We start from the raw sequence: 21,242 nt of genomic DNA, 5'->3' as shown, positions 1-21,242 counted from the left end.
TGTTGTGAGGTCATAATGTTGCCCAATGTGGGCGGGGCTAACTTTTCACTTAGAATTTTCAACCAGAAGGTTTGTCCATATATGGTGCACTGTGAACACAGAACAACATTGGCAAGGCTGCACATTGACTTGTTAGGTAAGTGGATCAAGTCAGAGATTTCCAGGCAATTTGCTGGAAGGAATAGATGGTACTGCATAGCAACTGGTCTATGTGATGATAATAACAACTTATAAAATGGGATTATATCAGAATTGCCAAGTGTTGAATTAAGCACATCCTTTCACTGAAGATATCAATTTAACCCTACCATATATTTTCTCTCTCTTTTATTTCTATGCGTATCTTCTAACTCATCACCCAAAGTCTTTTCGAAAGACTGTTTGAGCATTTGCATTTCCAGGGGTAGAGAAATATTTTTGCAAGCCATTTATATTCCTTAGCAATTTCTGCATTCTTCTTCTGGTCCTGTCATTGATTTGATTTGTAGTTGCAATACCTCTGTGAGATTTTAAATGCCCCCACAACATGGAAATATGAAAATATGAAAACATGGAAATATATCATTGGGTAAGATTTAAGTAATGAGTCCTGTCAGCAGAAGCAACAGAATTTCCCTTTCCCTGCTCTGTAGATTGGGAAGTTGGGAGAATCCCCCAGAACAATGTGGGAAGAGGAGGGAGGGCAAAAACCTTGCCCTGGCAGAATGATTTTGAAATTCTCCCATTGTTTCTCATGGAACTGTATGATATGACAAATTAATGGATATTTGCAAAGTGCTTTACAAATGAGGACACATTCCCAGGAACAGATAGTATGGCCTGTGTTTGTTGGTTCTCCTGCTGCCCACCAGTGCCCACAACTCATAAGGCAGCTAGAGACTGAGCAGACTGCAGTGTTGTGGGCAGAGATGTGGGGTGGAAAAACATTCCAGGATGGAAATGTTTTCGGGACATACACACACCCCATTTCTAAAAATTGATTGTTTCATAAAATTGTTTTAAGTGCATAATGAATGGCTACAATATCAATCACAATTGCCTGGAGTTGCAAATATATTTTTCTAGGTGACAACCTTTAGGGTATTGGTGTGGGAACGTAGGCCTGGGGACCTCCATGTCTCTCTGTCTGGCCCTTGGGATACCCATCCCTCAGAGTACACACCCCACCAGCCCCATTCCACCCCCTCAATCACTTTTCCTGGCTGGAATGTGTCTGAATTGTGATTGTGCCTCTTGCTTGCTTGGATAGAGGACCATCTACATGGGTTGAAACCTCTGGCTTTTATGTGACTGGAATGTTGCCTATCAGAGTCACATCTGTTATTCTATCCATTTTTGCGGGTTTAACAGTTTTCAAGGTCTTCGTGATTATTATTTTTAACAATATGAAAGAAGTGTATTCTGTTGAGTTATCAGATCTTAAAAGCATTTATGAGTACTCCAGTAAAATTATTATATCCTGGGTTAAGGAAGGTATGCACAGGAAGGTGATAAACCCTGGGTTAGAGGCAGGGAAGGGAAGTTCTCCCAGGGTGGGAGGCTGGGAGAAGAAAGGGAAGCTCCCAGGTGAGAGCTGGAACGATCCACACCCTTTTGTGTGAAACAAGGGTTAAGATCTACCTCTGATAAAGGGCTTTGTATTTTTTTTCTCTTTCTTTTTTCCTTTTATGTTATTTCTTTTTTAATTTAGATTTATTTGTTTTCATTGTATTTTATGCTGAAAAGTTTCAATAAAAATGAATTTTAAAAAATTAAAAATATTCAGAAATAAAGCTTTGAATTTGTTTGAAAGAAAAATTTCTTGAATGCCCCAGTCAACACTTTCACTTCAACTTCTTATTGTCACTGGAAAATGTAAAATACAACACACACACACACACACACACACACACAATGTAAAACATAAACATGGGGGGGGGTTGTTTACCAAATAAAAGTCAAGCATACTAAATCAGATCCCAGTCTTTTATGCAGCAGCAGATAATTTCCCAGAAGTTCTCCTGGTTCAAAAAAAATCTGGAAAACTCACATCACTGGACTTGGAGTGTAGGTTGCAAAAGTGGTCTTATGAGGAGGTAGAAAGACTTCTGTCTGAGGTGGAAAATTGAGGGATGGAGTCAATGGAAGTGGTTCCAAGTTTGGACCCCTGGCTAAAATCTGCCACCCATTGAAGAACCTGCTGCCTCCTAGTTCTTACTGATTTGCTTTCTCAGCAAAGTGTTGCCAGTGGGAGTAGTTGCAACTGCAAAATGAAAACGTGCGGCATTTTCCTCCCTGGGCCAGTTCTCTTCTGTTAATGGAGCTGCCTGGGAGAAAGTTTTTTGAGAAACAGGCAGAGAGCTAGTCTATGGGAGGAGCAAGCAACATTCTTCGGGGGTCAAGATGCCAGCTGGCTAGCCCCCAGCTGGATCATGCCCTTCCAGTCGTGACGATCCTCCGGTCTCTGGTGTGACGTAAATCAGCGACTCAGACTTCAAAAGCCTGAGCACGCTATATTAGCAAAGCATACTGCGCAAACAGAACAGGCGTGAGGCTTGTGAAAACATACTAACAGCTAAAGATTTATTAAGCATAAATCAGGACAAAGAAAACATGTCGTCTCCCTTTCTTCTCCTCAGAGAGACAGAGAAAATCAAAAGCTATACAAACAGACAGAAGTTCCCAGCAGACTGTGCTGGAATGTAAACAGACATGTGACACTTAACAATCCCATGTCTGCTCCTTAAAGTGGAACAGAAATTCTCAACATCCTCCCCCTTTCCATGTAACCTGTGGCGCAGTATTTCAACCCAACTGCAACCGCTGTACATATACCTGAAGTTGTTCTCTGTTAACAACCTTAGACAACAGATCTGCAGGAATCTCGTTTCCTGGCATGTAGGACACCTGAATGAGTCCTTTCCGAAGACACTCCCTTGCACGATGTAACTTTATCTGCAAGTACTTGGTTCTTTGCTTTCAACTCTCTGAAGCTAGCAAAGCCAAACAGGACCTGTTGTCTTGATACACCTTTGTAGGACATTTCATATTAACCCTGACATCCTTAAACAGATGCAACAACCATTCACAATCCATAAGTGAATATGACAGCGCATTGAGTTCAGTTTCACAAGAAGTCAGGCTCACTGTTGCCTGCTTCTTGCACAGCCAGTCAAACAGACTCTGGTTGTACATGTAGCATACCCCATAAGTGCTTGTGCCATCTGTGGTGTCACTTCCAAAACTTGCATCTGCAAATATCTCCAGACTTCCAGACCCCTGACTAGTGAATCTGAGTCTGTAGTACCTTTTAGATAGTGTGCTATGCGCTTCAGAGCTTTCCAATCCTGAACAGTAGGATTGTTAGCTTGTCTGCTAAGCAGATTAGTGCTCACAGCTATATCAGGTCTTGAACATCTGGCAATGAAATTCAGTTTGCCTAGAATGCATCTGTACAATGTAGTGTCAGAAAATGCTTCACCAGTATCAACTAACTGGAAACCTGTTACCATTGGTGTATCCACAGGATTTGCATCAACCAAATTCAGCCTGGTCAATATATCAGCAATTTTCTGAGATTAGTGTATGAAAAAAATCACCTGCCTGGTTTTTCTCTACTTCCAGAGAAAGATAGTTGGATACCAAGATCCTTCATGTCAAAGTGCTCTCGCAGCTGAGCTAGGGTGCTTTGGTACAAAGCCCAGATGCTTCCAAAAGAAAAGATCATTAACAAAGCATACACAATACAGTTTGTTTTGCCCCTCCTCTTGGACAAACACACATGGACCAGCTTTGCCTTGGTGAAAACCTAGAGAAAACAATGTCTCTGTTAGTTTTGTGTTCCAACACCAGGCACTCTGTTTGAGCCCATATAGGGATTTCTGTAGTTTACAGACTTCTGTACCTGCACTTCATCAGGTGGAAGCATATAAATCTCCTCTCCCAGCACCCTGTACAAAAAAGCTGTGTTCACATCGTGGTGTGAAACGTGAAGCTTTTCATCTGCAGCAATCTTGAGCATAAGCCTAATGCTCTCATGCTTGACGGTGGGTGAGTAGGTCTTTTGGTAGTCCTGTCCTGGTACCTGTGAAAAACCTCTGGCGACCAATCTGGCTTTGTGTCTTACTACCTTGCCATTCTGATCAGTCTTGGCCTTAAAGACCCACTTGCTGTCAACCAGCTTCATCCCTGGGACTATTGGAACCAGCTCCCAGGTATTGTTCCTTTCTAAGGAATCAAGTTCAGCCTTCATGGCTTTAAGCCATGGTTCAGCTTCCTTTGAGGTTAACTCCTGGACCTCTTGGAAGCTTGAAGGTTCCCACACCTTCTCTGAGCTACTAACAACAGCTGTTGCTGTTTTAGCAAACTCATCAGCATACCTCTTTGGAAGTTTGCCCATTGTGGCCCTTTCAGATCTGCGTACTAGATGCAAGTCTTCACTCATCTCCTCTTTCTTAGGAGAATGGTGGCCGATGGTGAACAGTGGTTCTTCCAGTTCAGTGTCAGACCCATCAGATGGTCTGAGTGAGGCCCTCACACTCCTGTAGTCTGCTGTGTCACTGTCACTGTCACTGTCAGCAGCGCTAGCACCTCCCACTGAACTGGAATCCGAACCCTGATCATCATCCTCAGCTTCCTCTGCTTCTTCAGCTTCAGGGTGACTCTGCACATTGTCCCCCCCTCCCCCACTTTGCATTGTACTGAACACTCCTGGTAAGCCATACCGTATTTGTGTCAGTCATCAGCGCTCTGTATGCACCTTTTTCGTACCCCACAAATATGCCATGTACACCATGCTTTCTGAACTTGCTGCTCTGTGGAGTATGGACCCACATGTCAGAATCAAAGATTCTCATATGCTTGACTTATGGTTTCTTACCAAACATCTTCTCATAGGGAGTACAGCCTATTGGTGCAGAATACCTGTGATTATAAGAATAAACAAAACAATTCAGAGATTCAGCCCAATGCTCTTCAGGAAGATTGGCATCATGGAACAAGGTTTTTAGGCCTTGTAGCAAAGTCTGGTTTGCCCTTTCACAAAGTCTATTCTGCCATGGAGATCTTGGACTTGTGAGGTCATGCTGAATCCCATTCTCACGCATGTACCAGAAGGAGTGTAGTTTAGTGCATGCCAAACACTGCCTCAGAAACACACCTGCCTTTTGGAACAGTACTTCCTGTGTTCAGTGGTGTGTGGTCAGTGGACTAGGGGCCTAGGCGGAGTATTTCATTGGAGTATTAAAGCCTGGTGCCTCCTTCCCGAAGCCTGGGAAGCTTCTACCAAGCTTAGGGAGAGAGATGTGATGCTCACACTTGTGACATGGCCCCCCCCTCCAATCGCCCTTGCAAGCTGGTGCCTCTGTCCCTAACTGTCCCTGTATGGAAAATTTCACCACACACCTTGTTGTGTGTCACCATACCCAGCCGGGAACAGGAGTCTCCCCCCCGCCCCGCCTTCTACATCCTTTCTTACAAGATTTATTGAAACCTGAAATGTAAGTGAGACAAAAAGGGAAACTGTAGGACTTTCCCCCCATCAGATCAGTTTTGTATGAGGTCTAGTTTTGGAACATTCAGCGGCAACTTTATTAGCATTACCAATTAGTTGGATACATGGATTTAAATTTTCAGTTTTCTGTGAAAAGCAGTGTTACTTGTTACAGTGATTATTTAGATGTTAGGGTTTTCATAAACTCCTTAATAAGACAAAGGAGGGAACCTACGAAATTCTGTTGCTCCAAATGTTGACACTTCTATCTGTTCTTCTCCCTGCCCCCCTCCCTCACTGGAACTTATTCATGAGAAGCTTGAGCATTTCTAGTATTAAAAAACCCATCTCAGAATGACTTTAAAGACCTTGATTGCCTGGTCTGCAGTCAAATGTTTCCTTGCTTCATTGCACCTGTTCCTCTTGCAGGTACATGTGACAGTGCTGCAGCTATGAGTGGAATTTTAAAGAGGAAGTTTGAAGAAGTTGATGGCTCTTCGCCCTGCTCTTCGGTGCGGGAATCGGATGACGACGTTTCTAGCAGTGAAAGCGCTGACAGTGGTGATAGTGTCAACCCATCCACTTCAAATCATTTCACCCGTAAGTAATAAACCTGGAGAGTGAAGTTCTGCAGATTAAAACATTCAAATGATGTGCCATGCTTTTGTCCCCTTTGTTTACTATACTTACTGAATAATGCCTGCAGTGGGCAGTAGACTGGTTTGGCCCCATGGTAATATGCACTTATGCAGCACCACACATTTTAGGTCATTTGCATGGTGCTGGGTGTGTTGAAACTGGCCCTGATCAGGCAAATGACTTTACCGTGGAACCATGTGGCTGAACTAGACCTAAATTGGCCAGGATCTTGAGAAGCTTACAGGATACTTGAAGAACTGTCTTTGGTCATATGAAACAGCCTGGGCATTAAGATCTGGTCTGTATCCAATTGTCTTCAGATACATAGCAGTCAACAATGAGGAACAGGCCTTAGCTTATGGAATGCCCTCCCGGGAGAGATCCACCTGACTCCATCATTGCTTGACTTTCTCAGGGCAAATGACCTATTTATTTCAAAAGGCATCCAGCTGAAATACAGCACCCAACTAGTGGCTTTATAGACAGCTTGATCTGGATGTGCTTGTTATTTTTAATGCTTTATGTAATGATCAATCATTTACATTGTTTTTGTTTAATATTGTCTTGTTGTCGTCTATAGGGTGCTTTGAATATTCTGTATAGAAAAGCAGACTACAAATGTATCAAAATATAAATAAGAGAACAAACAGGACATGTATAAAACAGCGTAACCCATTGTTGCACAAGCTAGTAATCATCACGTTTATAAGAGAATAGGGTGGGTGTGCTTTGGGTTTATCATACAGTTTCTGCTGTTGCCCCATTATAGTAAAGATAGCAGTTGTGTTAATGTAGTTGGCTCTGAATAATCTAAGAATACCAATGTAGGTCAATCATTATAATCCTACTCTTCTGCTGCCTATTCTGAAATCTTAGATTCCTTCTCTCTGCTTATTAGAACACTTGAACAGCAGGAATAATTGGGCAGAGAGAAAGACATTTCAGTGTGAAGCTATAAAAGATTCAGCATTGATTCTAATGGTTCCCCGAATGGTGGCATAAGAAAGGGAAGAAATATCCCCAAGTGGGTTTGACAAAGGGGGTGGGGATAACTCACAGATGGAGCACATGATTTGGTCCAAGGTTTAAACCCCAAGGTTTAATCTCAGGTGGGGCTGGGAAAGGCTGGTCTGAAATCCCAGAAAGTCAGTGACAGATGGTGTATAGACAGTAGTACTAGATGAACCAATGGTCTAATTTGGTTTAAAGCAATTATTATGTTCCAGAGAGATTGAGTGTGTCCATGAGTTTGTGGTTAGAGTTCTCTGGTGAGCAGTGGGAACCCACAAGGAGGAATTTGGGGGGAGAAAGAGGGGGACAGTTTCCAAAAAACACATGGGTTTAGCTTGGTTATGGAATATGAAGGGCCTCCCAAGGAGAGGAAAGGAGGTTTCTTGTTATGGCTGTAAGGGTGTGAGTAGGGCTGTGTACACACATAGCCACTGAAATGCACAGGGGTCATTTTTCCACTGTGTGTTCTTGTACATAGGGCACTGTGGTCTAAACCACTGAGCCTCTTGGGCTTGACGATCAGAAGGTCGGCAGTTCGAATCCCCATGACGGTGTGGGCTCCCGTTGCTCTGTCCCAGCTCCTGCCAACCTAGCAGTTTGAAAGCACACCAGTGCAAGTAGATAAATAGGTACTGCTGTGGCGGGAAGATAAATGACATTTCCATGTGCTCTGGTTTCCGTCACGGTGTCCCGTTGCACCAGGAGCGGTTTAGTCATGCTGGCCACATGACTCGGAAAGCTGTCTGTGGATGAACGCTGGCTCCCTCGGTGTGAAAGCCAGATGAGCGCTGCAACCCCATAGTCCCCTTTGACTGGACTTAACTGTCCAGGGGTCCTTTACCTTTTACCTTTACACACCTTCACATTGTAGCATCATCTAAAGCAGCAGCTACTGTCAGTGTTGTCTATACACACTGGTGGGTGCATTTCCATACTAATGTGCAACAGGGTTCTCTTTTCCCCTCCCCTCAATTGGTGTTTCCATAAACTTTTTTAAAAAAACATATTTTTTCACAAAGTTTCAAAAGAGAGAGGCTGGAAACTGGTGTGTTGATATACTGATATGCAAATGATACATATTGGTATATGGAGGCGGATTTTAGTGGCACAGCCCTATAATGTCAGTTGGCCTGCCTAATAGGAAGTGACCTGAGGACGCATTCTCTGTGTACACATGTATTCAGTAAGCGCTTGAGAAGGGCATTCTCTGCACAAAATGGGTTAAAACTGTTCTAGCACAATGCGCTTTTGATTGACAAAATAGTGTGGTACAAGGACTACATGGGGATGATGCTGTGTGTATAGCACATCCAAAAGGTGCCTGCATCCAATGCTGACTGCACATTATTATGCAATGTGTACACTCCCTTAGAGAGACATTGAGATGTGGAAGAATCTTTGACTGGGCATCTGAGTAAGGTGATTATTTTTTTAACCTGGTAGATTTTTATGTGAGATTTTACTGTGTTTTGTATTGCATTTTATTGGAAATGTGGGATATAAACTGCTAAATAAAATACTGCTAATCATCTTTGTATTTTGACAGTGCATTGCTCATGGCAGGGCTGGCGACTGTATGTGCAGCCAGCAGTGCTTAAATATCTGGTATGGGCATTCTAGGTCAGCTTGAAGATTCATAGATTCTTTAGAAATACTAAGCACTGTCTATTAGTGCAGTGGCAGATAACATGAACAAATCATTAGACCATTTCTGGCACTGCAGTGTATGCTAGTAGAATTCAGAACAATGCAATGGAAGGCAATATTGTGGTCTATGTCTTCAATAACGTCGCTCTTCACAGCAGCTGTGTTTTCCAGTTGCTTTGATAAACAAAGTACTATATTCACTTTTTTTTTAAAGAGTGCTCTGTGAAACAAATTACTCTTTCCTTATAGCTGAAGATGGAAACTAAATGTTGCAAACAGTTTAGTTTGTGTTACAGATAGGTAGCCGTGTTGGTCTGCCATAGTCAAAACAAAAAAAAAATAAAATTTTTTTTTCTTTCCAGTAGCACCTTAAAGACCAACTAAGTTAGTTCTTGGTATGAGCTTTCGTGTGCATGCACACTTCGTCATACCAAGAACTAACTTAGTTGGTCTTTAAGGTGCTACTGGAAAGAAAAAAAAATTTTGTTTTTGTTTTGAGTTTAGTTTGTGGTATTGACAGCTGCTGGGTGCAGAAATAGCATGCCTACTCTAGGCAAGAGTTTGCTTATGATTATGCTGATATTTTGTAAAGATGACGATTTGCCTGGGAGTAGCAAAAAAAGGCTGGTTAGTTTTGATGGTTGGAGAGTAAAATTGATGTTTTATAACACACACATTTGAGGGGGCGGGAGGAAGAATATTCTTAAGCTTGGGGCCCACAGTCAAGCACAGGTTTCGTTGTAATGACTGCAAATAATCTAGAGTCAGTTCATATCTTCCGCAACCTGTTTAGTCAATGATTTGGGCTGATCGGGGTTGTAGTCTAACAACATTTGGGAACCCAAGTTGAAGAGCACTGCTCTAGAGTAGTGTTTTTCAAAGAGTAGGGCCTTGGGCCACTTTTAGGTGCGCTTCTTTGGTACAGCAGTTTGAGAGGTGGTGGGATAAGGTACAAGATGAATGTGAAAGGAGAATGGTAGAAATGACAGGAGGTGTGTAAAAATACTTTGAGGGGCACATGGGGGTGGGAAGGAGGAAATAGAAAAGAAAAGGCCTTCTCCAGTTAGAACCTGTGGGTCAAATTCCGTCTAAAAGGTAGAGGCTGAGTCACAATACCTCCTGAGCAAATGTCATTGCTTAGGAAACGATTGCTGCACAGCCAGAGAGTGCTTTCCTAAATGTAATCAAATTTTGGTGTAAATTAAGCAGGAAGAACAACAAATCATAATTTTTCAACTAGAAGACAACCCTGTCTTCAACAACTTGTATCATTTGCGAAGATAAACTAGCATAGTTTCCCCCAGCCCATTTATTTGGTTATTTATTTATAGAATCTTTTGCCCATCCTTCACCATAAGGTCCCGGCAATAAAATATGTGTGTGTGTGTGTGTGTGTGTGTGTGTGTGTGTGTGTGGCAAGCCCATCACAGTTATAAAAACACATACAAGTATTCCACATGGAACAGAACAGTATAAATTTCAGACTGCTCAGAGCAGAGACATTTGGAATAAAGGGACATGCTTTTGTCCTATGCCTCTTTCTTCCAGAATTGTGGAGTGTCTTAAAAACAAGGAGACGCTAAGTCAAATTGGTTTGGGTTAGTTTCTGAATGGCTACTGTCACCAGAATTCACAAAACGCTGTAATAGTAGCTAAGAACACTCAGCTATAGGCAAAACAAATTAAGAAATGAAATTACTAGTTTTCATTACTACACATGTCTCTTTCTGTTGAATAAGCTATAAGGGTGCACAGCTTGGTGTTTTGTCCTTTAGTCTGCTATAGTATATGATTTGCATCAGACAACATGTTCCAGGTTTCAAAGTTGCTGTACAGAAAAAAAGCAATGATAATAATAATGAAAACAATAAATCCGCGCTTCCTAATGTAGTCCATGGATTGTGGCTCTGTCAGGAAATAACCTTGGTGATGAGGTTGAGAAAGGGAGTTGGCGCAGAGCCAGCAGCCTGCTTAGCATTGAAGCAAAGCTGTTGCTGCTTCAGAAAGAGCCTTGAATAGGAGTCTCATCTGGTTATTAAACCAGACAGTGGAGAGATATTTTCCCTCCTGGGAAGCAGTTACAAACCTCAGGCGCTGAAGCGATGTGAGTGCATGTGACGATTGCATTTCAAAGCATCCTGCGCCCTGAACTTGGGAGAGTGAAATGCAGCTTGCATAAGTGAACAGGAACGCTTGGACTCCCTGACCTAGTCCCTTATTTTTTAAACACGGCTCCAACCAATGCCGGTGACTTCTTTTAAAACACAAAAACAATAAAACATGTACAGCTGTGGCATCAAAGCCCTCAAATTAACGAATGGTAGACTTACCAACAAAAGCAAACCGCAGCCTATATAACCAGCAAAGTAAATCCTTCTATAACAAGGCACACTGAAATGTATTTTTGACTTCTGACCTCGTCCATCTGCCTAATGGAATAATAGGCTATTCTCCTGGGGCCTCTGTGTAATGTCTTTGTCATTTCGGGGCGGGGGGGCAGGGAATAAAATAAAATGGCCTGATCACACTTCAGTCAGCCAGTTGTGCTGTCTGTCATACTTAAGTTGGCTAGGGCAGCTTTTCTGAGATCTTGTGAAGGTGTCGGGCATACCTGGAATGGTTCAGTTAGGTTTGCAGAGAGTGGAAATTATCATGGGTGCCCATCCTTTATGGGGTAAGGAATATAGGCCAGTGAAAGAAGTAACATCATGGAACAGATGTTGGGACTAGAGCCTGATTCTCACATAGGTGTTCATTGTTCTGGGGCTACAGTATCTAGTGATGACTTGTGACAACACTGTGGAAAGGACAGGCGAACCAGTCTGCTTCCGCCCCGTGTCATTTTTGCATGCATTCACCCATAATTCCATTTTGTTTTGCATTAATCATGCGGTCCTTTAGGGGGTGGGGAAATCCACATTTAAATACATATTAAAGTATGTGCTCTGTATCCAACAAGGTCAAACTCAGGGTATGCGTATTGAAATCAAATCATTTAAGTTAGTTATGCCCATTGATTTCAGTGGGTTTTCCTCTGAGGTTGCCCTGTATTTTAAAGGCATTTTCTCTGAAAGTATGCATTTCTGAATATATTTTCTCTCGGAGCACACATTTTAAAAAGCTATTTTGTGACCTTTTTTGGAGCTAAGAACTGCATCAGTATATTTGGGAAGTGAAAACTGGTGGGTAGCCTAACAGCCCAATCCTAACCTTACCTACTCAGAAGCAAATCCTATTCAAGTCAGGCAGGTAAAGTTAGGATTACAGCCTAAGTTCCGAGAGCTGAATGTTAGACTGGGAGTTGCAGATCAGATCAGTTCGTGTCAGAATTTGCAAATACTGCTTTTCTCAAGCATCCCTAGGCCATGGACATAGGATTGTCATATCCCTTAAATCACATGCAGTCCTTTTCAGTGGAGTCAGTTGACACATTTAGCTCTGCCGGTCAATAAAAAGATACTCATCAACTGCAGAAAAATCAAACAATGTGGCACGTTATGTGTGAACTAGTCCACACATTGCGAGAAGTTTGGTCACACTTTTGAAGGTTTACAATCTTGTTCCCTTCACACCTGTTCCACAGCAAACCAGGACTTGACACTAGAAACAGAATGCTCTGTCTAGTCTAGGCCTTTCAGTATATTGATTGGGACCCCAGGACCTTGTGTGCATATGCAAAATACTTCCACATGTGCACATTGCCTCATGGGGCGTCACTCTGGAGAGTCTCCAGAAGGTGAGGACTACCTAGGGAACGCTGAGCATTCCATCATACTTGGGCTTTTACTGTGTAGACAGAGCACAAATATTTTTCTGCATTGCCCACAAGTCCTGCTATTTGGTCCTGCTGCCCTTGCCTTTAGTTTGAAGAAGCTGTCACTATGGCTATTCTTCAGAGTTGTAGAAAGAGTTGGCGGGAGTGTCTTTTGGTTTCAGACATCATGAGGGCCTAAGGTGCATGGGAATTTAGATGTGCTGTGTAAACCATCTCAGAAACCACCACATATTTAGGAGGGGGAGACAAAAAAAATGTAGAACAGACTGAAGAAAATGAAGGGGGGAATGGAAATAAAAGAGGATAATGAGAAAAATGGAGAGGTGCAATTGCGAGTGAAGGATATCCTGAAGGATTGATACTGGTGAGCGAAGGCCGATCAGGTGGTGTTTCCTCGCAGAGTGCTCTAAGAAGACACTGTTGGCTTAAATACAAAATGTAAAACATAAACTATAAAAAAGCAGACTGCTTTGGAGAATGGATTCAGGGTTTGAGGCCAAGGTGAGCTGTGCTACAACTGTATTTAAATAGCTACTAAGAGTAGCTTTGAACATAGTCCAAGTGCGACTTAAAAATCTTACTGAATGCACTGCTAGGTTTATTTATTCAGCATCCCTTTAGGGTAATGATTAGAGACACTGGTAAGAAAATCTGCAGGCTTCCCCACACGAAGCTGGACAAAAAGGAAAATGTTACACAGAAAGCACTGTGACTCAGAAGTCCCGTTGAGTTCAATTAAACTTACCGTGAAGTAAATGGGTATAGGACTACAGCTTAAATTGTTGTTTTTTAAAAAATATTTATAAAATTGATGAATGCCTAATTATTTATGTAAATAGATTATAGACCCCTTTTATATTAAACAATATTCAGAAGCTTACAAACAGTAAAAACTAGTCTGCAGAACAAGCATCAGCAAGAACAATCAATCCCTCAAATATATCAAAACTTAAGCAGAGAAGAACATTAAAATTCCAATAAAATCAAATAGTGTGGTCCCTGGAAGGGTATACCAGGGGCCATAGGATAGAGTGGATATGGATATGGCCTGAGGGAGGAGAAGGAGGTCCACCCTCACAAAACCCCACAAGTTGCAGGCCTAGAAACTTCAGCCTATCTTGTTCCTCCACCATCAGCGTTCAGTGGTGGCAATGGCAAAAATGCTTTGTGTATTTTGCTTAGTCACATTACAACTTGAGCTCTGCCCAGGGCTCAAAGCAGCATTCAGCAGAATCAACTCAGAAACCCTTCCAACTTATGTATAAATTGGAATTAAAGCTATGACAGAAATGTTGTGGCTGTGAGGTTGACTAAGATTTAGACTAGAAAGCTCTTAACACAATAAATGTTAGTTGAAGTGTAGGATTAAAAACTGCCCTTTTGGGCTACATATCTTAGTGTTCTGTGTGCATAGTATTGTAACCTGATTTGGACTAAGTCTCACTGAAGTCAATGGGACTAGCTTCTGGTTCTGGTTCCAGTATTTACAATTGCTTTGACAGGAGCCAAGCCATGGTTTGGTTTAGCATCACATCTCAACCCAGGTTCATGGTTTGTTTATCTCCAAACAAACCATGAGCTATAACCAAGGTTTGTTTTGGGCTTACTGCTCAGTGGTTTGTATGGGGGAAACAAATCACACCCCTGGGTTTGGATGTAACACTAAGCCAAATAAAGTAATCTGTGCTTATGTTCCATTCAGCTAGACTAGACAGTGGTCCAGCAGATATTCCTCCCTGGTATCCTATGGTTGGTTAAGAGGCCAGTGCTCATGTAAGACAAGGGTGTCTCCTTTCCTGAATAGGCTGTGGTTGCAGTTTGGTCCACGTTTAGTTTTGCAAGGATCCAAATTAAAGGCTTGATGTATTGGAGCCAGATATATCTCAGCAGCAGTGCACATGACTTGCACATACAAAATTCTAAATTCAGTCCCTTGCAATCTCAAGTTAATGGAGCTTGGAAAGCAGGGCTGGGAGAGAACCTTCTGCCTGCAATCTTGGAGAGCAGTGGCCAGTCAGAACAGACCAAAACTGGGCTAGATGGACTAGTCCTGTGACTCAACAGAAGGCATGTCTTTGTCTGCAAGAAAGAACAAAGCTATTTTTGGAGTGCACATTAAGGCGGCATCTGTTTTGTTTCTTTAGATTTCATTTTGTTTAGTGCATGACGTTAAAGTCCATTAGCGTCCGTGAGCCTTTCGTCTGGCTTTGCTTTCTAGGATGGCTGTTAAAAGTGGGCCTTTTTGAACAGTGATGTTTTGACCTGGATTACCGCGATGATGAATTACACTTGACAGTCCTATCTTGTTAAGACTTGATGAATGCTATGTGGGAAATCCAGGGAGTGGGTGTAGAATGGGGTTAATCCTTTTTATTAGAATGTTCCAGCACAGCACTGAGAATACATCAAAAAGCAGGAAAATGGGTTAGTGGCTTTAAGAATAGCCTTGTCGTCTGCCACGTTGCTTTAAAAAACAAAAGGGAAAAGAAATGGGCTGCTCTGTGCTACATGCTCTTGCCTTGAGACTTCCCCTCTCCCTAAAATATTTCTCTGATGGCAGTAAACGAATTGCATTGCCCTGCTGGTTGTAAACCTGCGGGTACTCTGTTGCGGAGCCATATGGCTCACATTTATTTTAATGTGCCTTTGACAGGAGGAGAATAGCTGAGACTGCTGAGGAAAGTGCTTACACTTTGGATTCCAGCCAGCGAAAGCTCAATTTATTTATGTTTAGTAACTGAGTAACTTCTTTTTACAGTAGAAATGGTGCTTGAAAAAGATTAAAAGACTTGACACGTCATTTATGCTACTTTTTCTTCTCTCCCCCCCCCCCCATTTTCTTTTTTGCAAACAAGGCAAACATGCTTTCCATTCACAGCATCGGTTTATTTTTAACTGAGCCGAGACCCGCCCCCCCCACCTCCACCCGCCGGTGGAATTCCGTGATCTATTTTTGGAAAGCTTGGTAGAATTTGCTTAAGCAAGATTATGTGTAAGGAGTTTCCTCATATGAAGACCAACTAAAGGTCACATTGGATCTCTAAGTCTCAGAGAGGCATCTCACTCAGAATTGACACAGGATAGAGCCTAGTTGATGGGCTGGAAACACCAGATGCTGTCGCCTTACTGGAGCTAATCGTGTGTGAAACCACTCAGCAGTCTGGACAGGAGACCACGGAGAACCTTGTGCAGGAGCAGGATATAAAATCAGGAGATGATCTAGGAGATGCTTTATTTGGAGATAAAACCTGGAGCTTCATACTTAACAAGGAACACATTCTGTGCCAATTTCAGCTCTTATCCAAACAAATTGCCAGATTCTGGTAAGACAGTTTTGTCCCTGGTCACTCGCCTGTGGCAAACAGGCTTTCCATGCAATCAGGCAGGAAGCTTTCGTGACTTGGAAAAGGGTTGATCCTGTTTTCCTTCTGGGCTGTTGATTTGCCACATGTAGCAATAAGGATGCACCTCAGCTGTGCCTTCAGATGATGCCTGCTTCCTCACATGGCTGTCCCTTGCTGAATGGGAGCAAATGTGTATTAATAATGTTCCAGGTTGCAATTAAAAACTAAAAGCAATGAAATAATGGCTGTAAAGTAATATAGGCCCTCTGTGATAGTGTACTCAGTTATTTATGAAGCTAATAAAACAGGCCACCTGGAGGTATAAATGAAACAGATCTATAATTGCTTCCTATAGGAAAAAGATTGTGTTTTTGGTAGAAAGGTATTCTGTTTCCGTTTCCAGAAGTCCTAGGCTTTAGCAGTGCTAGAGGTCTAAAAGGTAATAAAGAAAGCGGCCAGTGTTTTTCTACACTAATCGTATCTAGAGATAATATTCCACCTCATGTTGTCATTGTGTTGGGCAGTTTCACGTTCACAAGAGAAAGTTACATTGATTATTTCATACCTGGCTCACTTTTGTTACCAGGTTTGGGCTAGGTTGTCCGATGGCCTTGGTATGGATGGGGTCACTGAAGGGCCACAAATGAAGGGACTCGCGGTGTGGAACAGGAAGCACCAAAGATGAATGGAAGCATCTGTTGAGAGCATGATGGAAGGGAACCTCTTCCATGCTGACTTGTCTCTCATGGAACCTTAAAGCCGGTAGCAAGGAATCTGTAGCCATTTATCTTGCTGCTGTTGAGCTCCAACTCCCATCAGCCCCAGCCAGCATGGCCAATAGTCAGGGATAATGGGAACTGTAGTCCAGCAAACTACAGGCACCAGGCCCATTGGCAGACCAACAAAGATGTCTGCAAGCAAGTCTTGGAGGCTGGCAACATTAAACTTGCCATGTGGGAATCCCTTGCAGATGACTGCAGCGCCTGGAGACAATCAGGTTGTATATCCACAGCAGTGACCAGAGGAGGAATGACCACTGGGAGTAGCTCAGAGAGAAGAAATGCTAGGGCACAGGTGTATCAGCACAACCTGATGCCTTCTTCTGCCCCAGCTGCAGCAAAACATGTGTCTCCCATGTCGGTCTTTACGGCCACAGCAGGCGCTGTAACTCTCCAGTCGTTAGAATTCACCCACAAGGGTGCACTCTTCCATTGTCTCCCAAGACAGGTGGATGGTGACAAATATCAGCAACATCATAATCCCCAACCCCTGCTTTAAGCCTTGCAGAGAATTCTGCAGCATGCTCAGAGGTGCACATGCTAACTGCACTGGAAACTGGCTAAGACCATTCGGCCTCACAACTTCAGGGACACAAATCCATCATTATTGACCTTTTCACTCAGGTGTCCCTGATGATCTTTTAAAGAACCACAGAGTTACTTCCCTGAACACAGTTTGAGAAAAATATTGTGATTTTCTTTTTTCTTTTACTCACTGAGTGGTCACAGGTCCCACCTCACCCCTGCCCCAATAACATGATGGGTTGAAACCCATCTATCGCCTAAGATTAAAAAAACCTGCTATTGCTCCCTGTGGATGTGTGGCAGCAAGAAGGGCCTGAAGGCCAAATGGCTCTAATTGCCTGAGACAGAAGAGTTTTTAACCAGCTCCCACGTCCTGTTGTGCCTTATTGCTGTTAAATATATGGCTTCATGTTACAAAGGCTGTCAGCATCTTTTATGACCATCTCAGTTCCTCCCTTCTGACCATTACTGTTCTCCCATCATACCTGTGCAATTGTCGCACCTAAATTGCACAGCCATAACTCATCATCTAGTTTCCCCCCCAGTCTCCTACTGCCGTCTCCCAGTAAATCAGGCAGGCTCCTGTCATATCTTCAGGAGTCAAGCAGCTAATGCGTGTGCGCGGTTAATATTCTACACTGCAGGCTAACAACGGCCTGCTTCTTTGTGGGGAAACAAAAGCATTCAGAATTTCAGCATGAGGTATCTCTGTCTGGACCAGCTGCACAGCAGGGATAACGCATTTAAGGAGTTGTTTTGTTTTATTTAAGGCGCTCTTTTCAAAATCAGTATGCATTGCCTAGAAAGTATGTTCGAATGCACGAGAAAGGGATAAACACCAGACCTTTAAAACACATTCAAAGCACACATCCAAGAATCCTGGGAACTGTAATTTGTCCTCCACAAACCTGCAACTCCTCACACCCTTAACAAACTGCAGTTCCCAGAATTCTTGGGGTGTGGGTGTGTGCTTTGAATGCCCTTTAAAAGGTCTGGTGTTTACACAGCCTGTGTGATGAGTGTAGGAAAACTATGCTCCTGACAGGTTGATTTATTTCTGATGTAACAACTGCATGACAACAAGTCTACCTTTTTGTGCAGCACATGGGAGAGATGAAGGAATGAATGAAGCAAGACAAACACACATCGTGCATTCGTGCTACTTAAATAGCATCACTGTGTGGCAGGCCTCTGGCATTAATTTCTCATGCACAAGATATGCCATGAGAGAGTAATCGGTTTGTGAAAACATGGGGCAAGAAACTCACTAGGCAGGTAACAATGTTTCCTTTGCTTAAACCTTAATTAGCCAGTCCAAGTTACTTGAGGTTTAAGCAAGCCCTGTGTTTGTTTGTTTTATGTTGGGTACCTGAATAAAGATAGGGACGCTGTGGGTTAAACCACAGAGCCTAGGACTTGCCGATCAGAAGGTCAGCGGTTCGAATCCCCGCAACGGGGTGAGCTCCGTTTTTCAGTCACTGCTCCTGCCAACCTAGCAGTTCGAAAGCACGTCAAAGTACAAGTAGATGAATAGGTACTGCTTCGGTGGGAAGGTAAACGGCATTTCCGTGCACTGCTCTGGTTTGCCAGAAGCGGCTTAGTCATGCTGGCCACATGACCCGGAAGCTGTACGCCGGCTCCCTCGGCCAATAAAGCGAGATGAGCGCCGCAACCCCAGAGTTGGTCACGACTGGACCTAATGGTCAGGGTCCCTTTACCTTTACCTTTATAAAGAGGGAGGCCTTGTGGGTTGGATGTTTCCATGTCCATGAGATAGATAAGCTGCCTGTTCTGGATGGGATGGCACTCTCTTTGAAGGAGGAGCATTTTTGGGGTATTCCTTGAACCATCTTTGTCACGAGAGTCCCAGTTGACCTCTGTGGTCTGGAGTGACTTTTAGCAGGTTCAGGTGGTTTGCCAGCTGCAACCTTTCCTGAACGGTGACAGCCTGACCACAGCGGCCCATGCATTGGCACTACCTGAAGGCTTGATAGCTATGCTTTATGTGGGGATTACCCTTTTATCTGGTCCACAGTTGTGCAGACTGCTCACAGGACCAGATTACTGGCAATATGTTACCCCACTACTAAGAGAGCTGCCATGTTCAAGGGACTTCTGTTAATTCATAATTTCTTAAACAACTTGGGGCCAAAGTCCCTTAAGGACTGTCTAGCTTCTTATGGTTTATGGATATCTTTGTTGATTTTGCTTTTATCTGTTGTATTCTGTCTTGTTATATTTTTAATGGAACTGCAACTTACAGATGTGTAAAAATAAGTAAGTCCACTTGCCCTAATGGGTGCGGCAGGTTGGCAATGGCTCCTTTCACTGGGACCTGACGGAAACCAGGACTGACAGGGTTTTCACTTCCGGTGGGCAAGCGTTGGCTCCCTTTGCCAGCTTGGAAATCTGGCTCCTGTTAAATTGGTCAATGGCAGACAGGCTTGGAGAGCAGGTGCCCCCAGGAGGAAATAGGCTTTCCTAAGGTCCACTCCCAGGGTATTTAAGTCTTCCTGTCCTAACTCCCGGCACCTGCTTCCTAGAGACAGTATGGGAAGAAGAACCTCCATGTTGTTGTTACCTCTGAGATGGCTGGCTATATAGTTAGAGGTTCTAGGCCTCTATTCTGCTTTATTTAAAAATAAGCAGTTAGGTTTGTCTCGTAAGAGAAGCAGTGCCTGTTTTTACTGGAACACCTTTGAATCTCTTTTGCAACACCTTTGTTGTCTTCGCATTGTTCCACAGTTAAGATCGGAAGTTGAGATTGGAAACAAATTAAAGTTGCTCTGGAAAGTGCAATGAACATTGATGGAACTGCATTGCAGCAAAACTTTTAACAGCAACATTGACTACCACCTGATTAAATGACCAAGGAGTTCTAAGAGTTTTAGCTGAGTAATCCATTAACCCTGCCTAAATAGGCACATGAAAAAGTTCAAAAACAAACCAAAACCAACCCCTCCCCCCCGATATTCTTTTGTTGTGATGTGTGAATTCAGCATGTCACATCAGGTATTGTCTTTGAACAGGCAGTTCCTGTTTTCACACGGAATGAAAGCCTTTTTGAAAATGTCAGTTTTGTATTAAGGATTGCTAAAAATAACTTAAGATGGCTATAAATCTACTTCCCCGTTGATTGGGGGGAAGGGGTAGTTTGTTAGCCTTTCAGAATGTTTTTGATCCGTTAACAAAACTAATGAATTGACTAAATGTGGCAGTAGCACTATATGCTAATAACAATAATGAAAATGAATGAAAATAAGTTGAATGCCGAATTAAGCATGTATGCTGATAGGGGAGGCAGAGAGAAGGAAACTGGCAACGGGCCAGCTTCTCCACCCAATTAACTGCACAGAGCGAGGAAGGCCGAGAATGGGAATAACTCCCTCTCCCCACATGGGAAATCGGTTGTGTGTGTGGAGGCACACACAAATTGCACTCATGCCAGCTCCTACCACCAGCACTCCTTCCTCATCCCTGATTCCCCCAGGCAGAGGTGCTCGGCACCAGCTGGCCTGGGGAACCCCACTGTTGAGAATTTGTGAACTGGTGAGAATGGTTTTTATTCCAAGCTGGTCACCTTCTTTCTTTGTAGCATCATCGATTCTGAAAAGAGAGAAGCGGAAGAGGACGAAGAATGTTCATTTTAACTGCGTTACCGTGTACTACTTCACAAGGAGGCAAGGGTTCACGAGCGTCCCCAGCCAGGGAGGAAGCACCCTGGGCATGTCCACACGTCACAACAGTGTGCGCCAGTACACACTGGGGGAATTTGCGATGGAGCAAGAGAGGCTTCACCGAGAGATGTTGAGAGAGCATCTCAGGGAGGAGAAACTGAATTCTTTAAAGCTCAAGGTAAGGACAAGGCTAGCGAACTGCTTTGCCTCTCTACCGTGTGGGCAAGAAGCAGGAAACAGAGGAATTGCCGCACTTACATCCTTGGCAAGATTGCGTCTCCGCTTCTAACATGGCTGCAAGTCAATTGCCCCAAGGAAGCTGGCATCTTCCCTGTTTCCCACGTTAACTCATCAGATTTGTAATAGGCTTCCACC

At 43.2% G+C, this 21,242-nt stretch overlaps 1 protein-coding gene across 4 annotated transcripts in view; it reads left to right on the top strand.

Moving 5' to 3' along the window:
• Positions 1–21,242, top strand: part of CSRNP3 (cysteine and serine rich nuclear protein 3) — a 93,261-nt gene that overhangs the window by 59,391 nt on the left and 12,628 nt on the right. For 2 of the 4 annotated variants that reach the window (XM_083577256.1, XM_083577257.1), the window contains exons 3-4: positions 5,900–6,070; positions 20,786–21,045. In XM_083577256.1, coding sequence (XP_083433382.1) covers positions 5,900–6,070; positions 20,786–21,045 — 431 coding nt within the window. Of the gene's footprint in view, positions 1–52; positions 137–5,899; positions 6,071–20,785; positions 21,046–21,242 lie in introns of those variants that run through there. The other 2 variants (XM_083577258.1, XM_083577259.1) reach the window with 2 other exon arrangements.

This window comes from Podarcis filfolensis, assembly GCF_964270895.1.
Source record: "Podarcis filfolensis genome assembly, chromosome: 1".
NCBI classification, from domain to species: domain Eukaryota; kingdom Metazoa; phylum Chordata; class Lepidosauria; order Squamata; family Lacertidae; genus Podarcis; species Podarcis filfolensis.
Note: the sequence above shows the minus strand (reverse complement) of the source record. Positions and strands in the feature narration are given on the sequence as shown.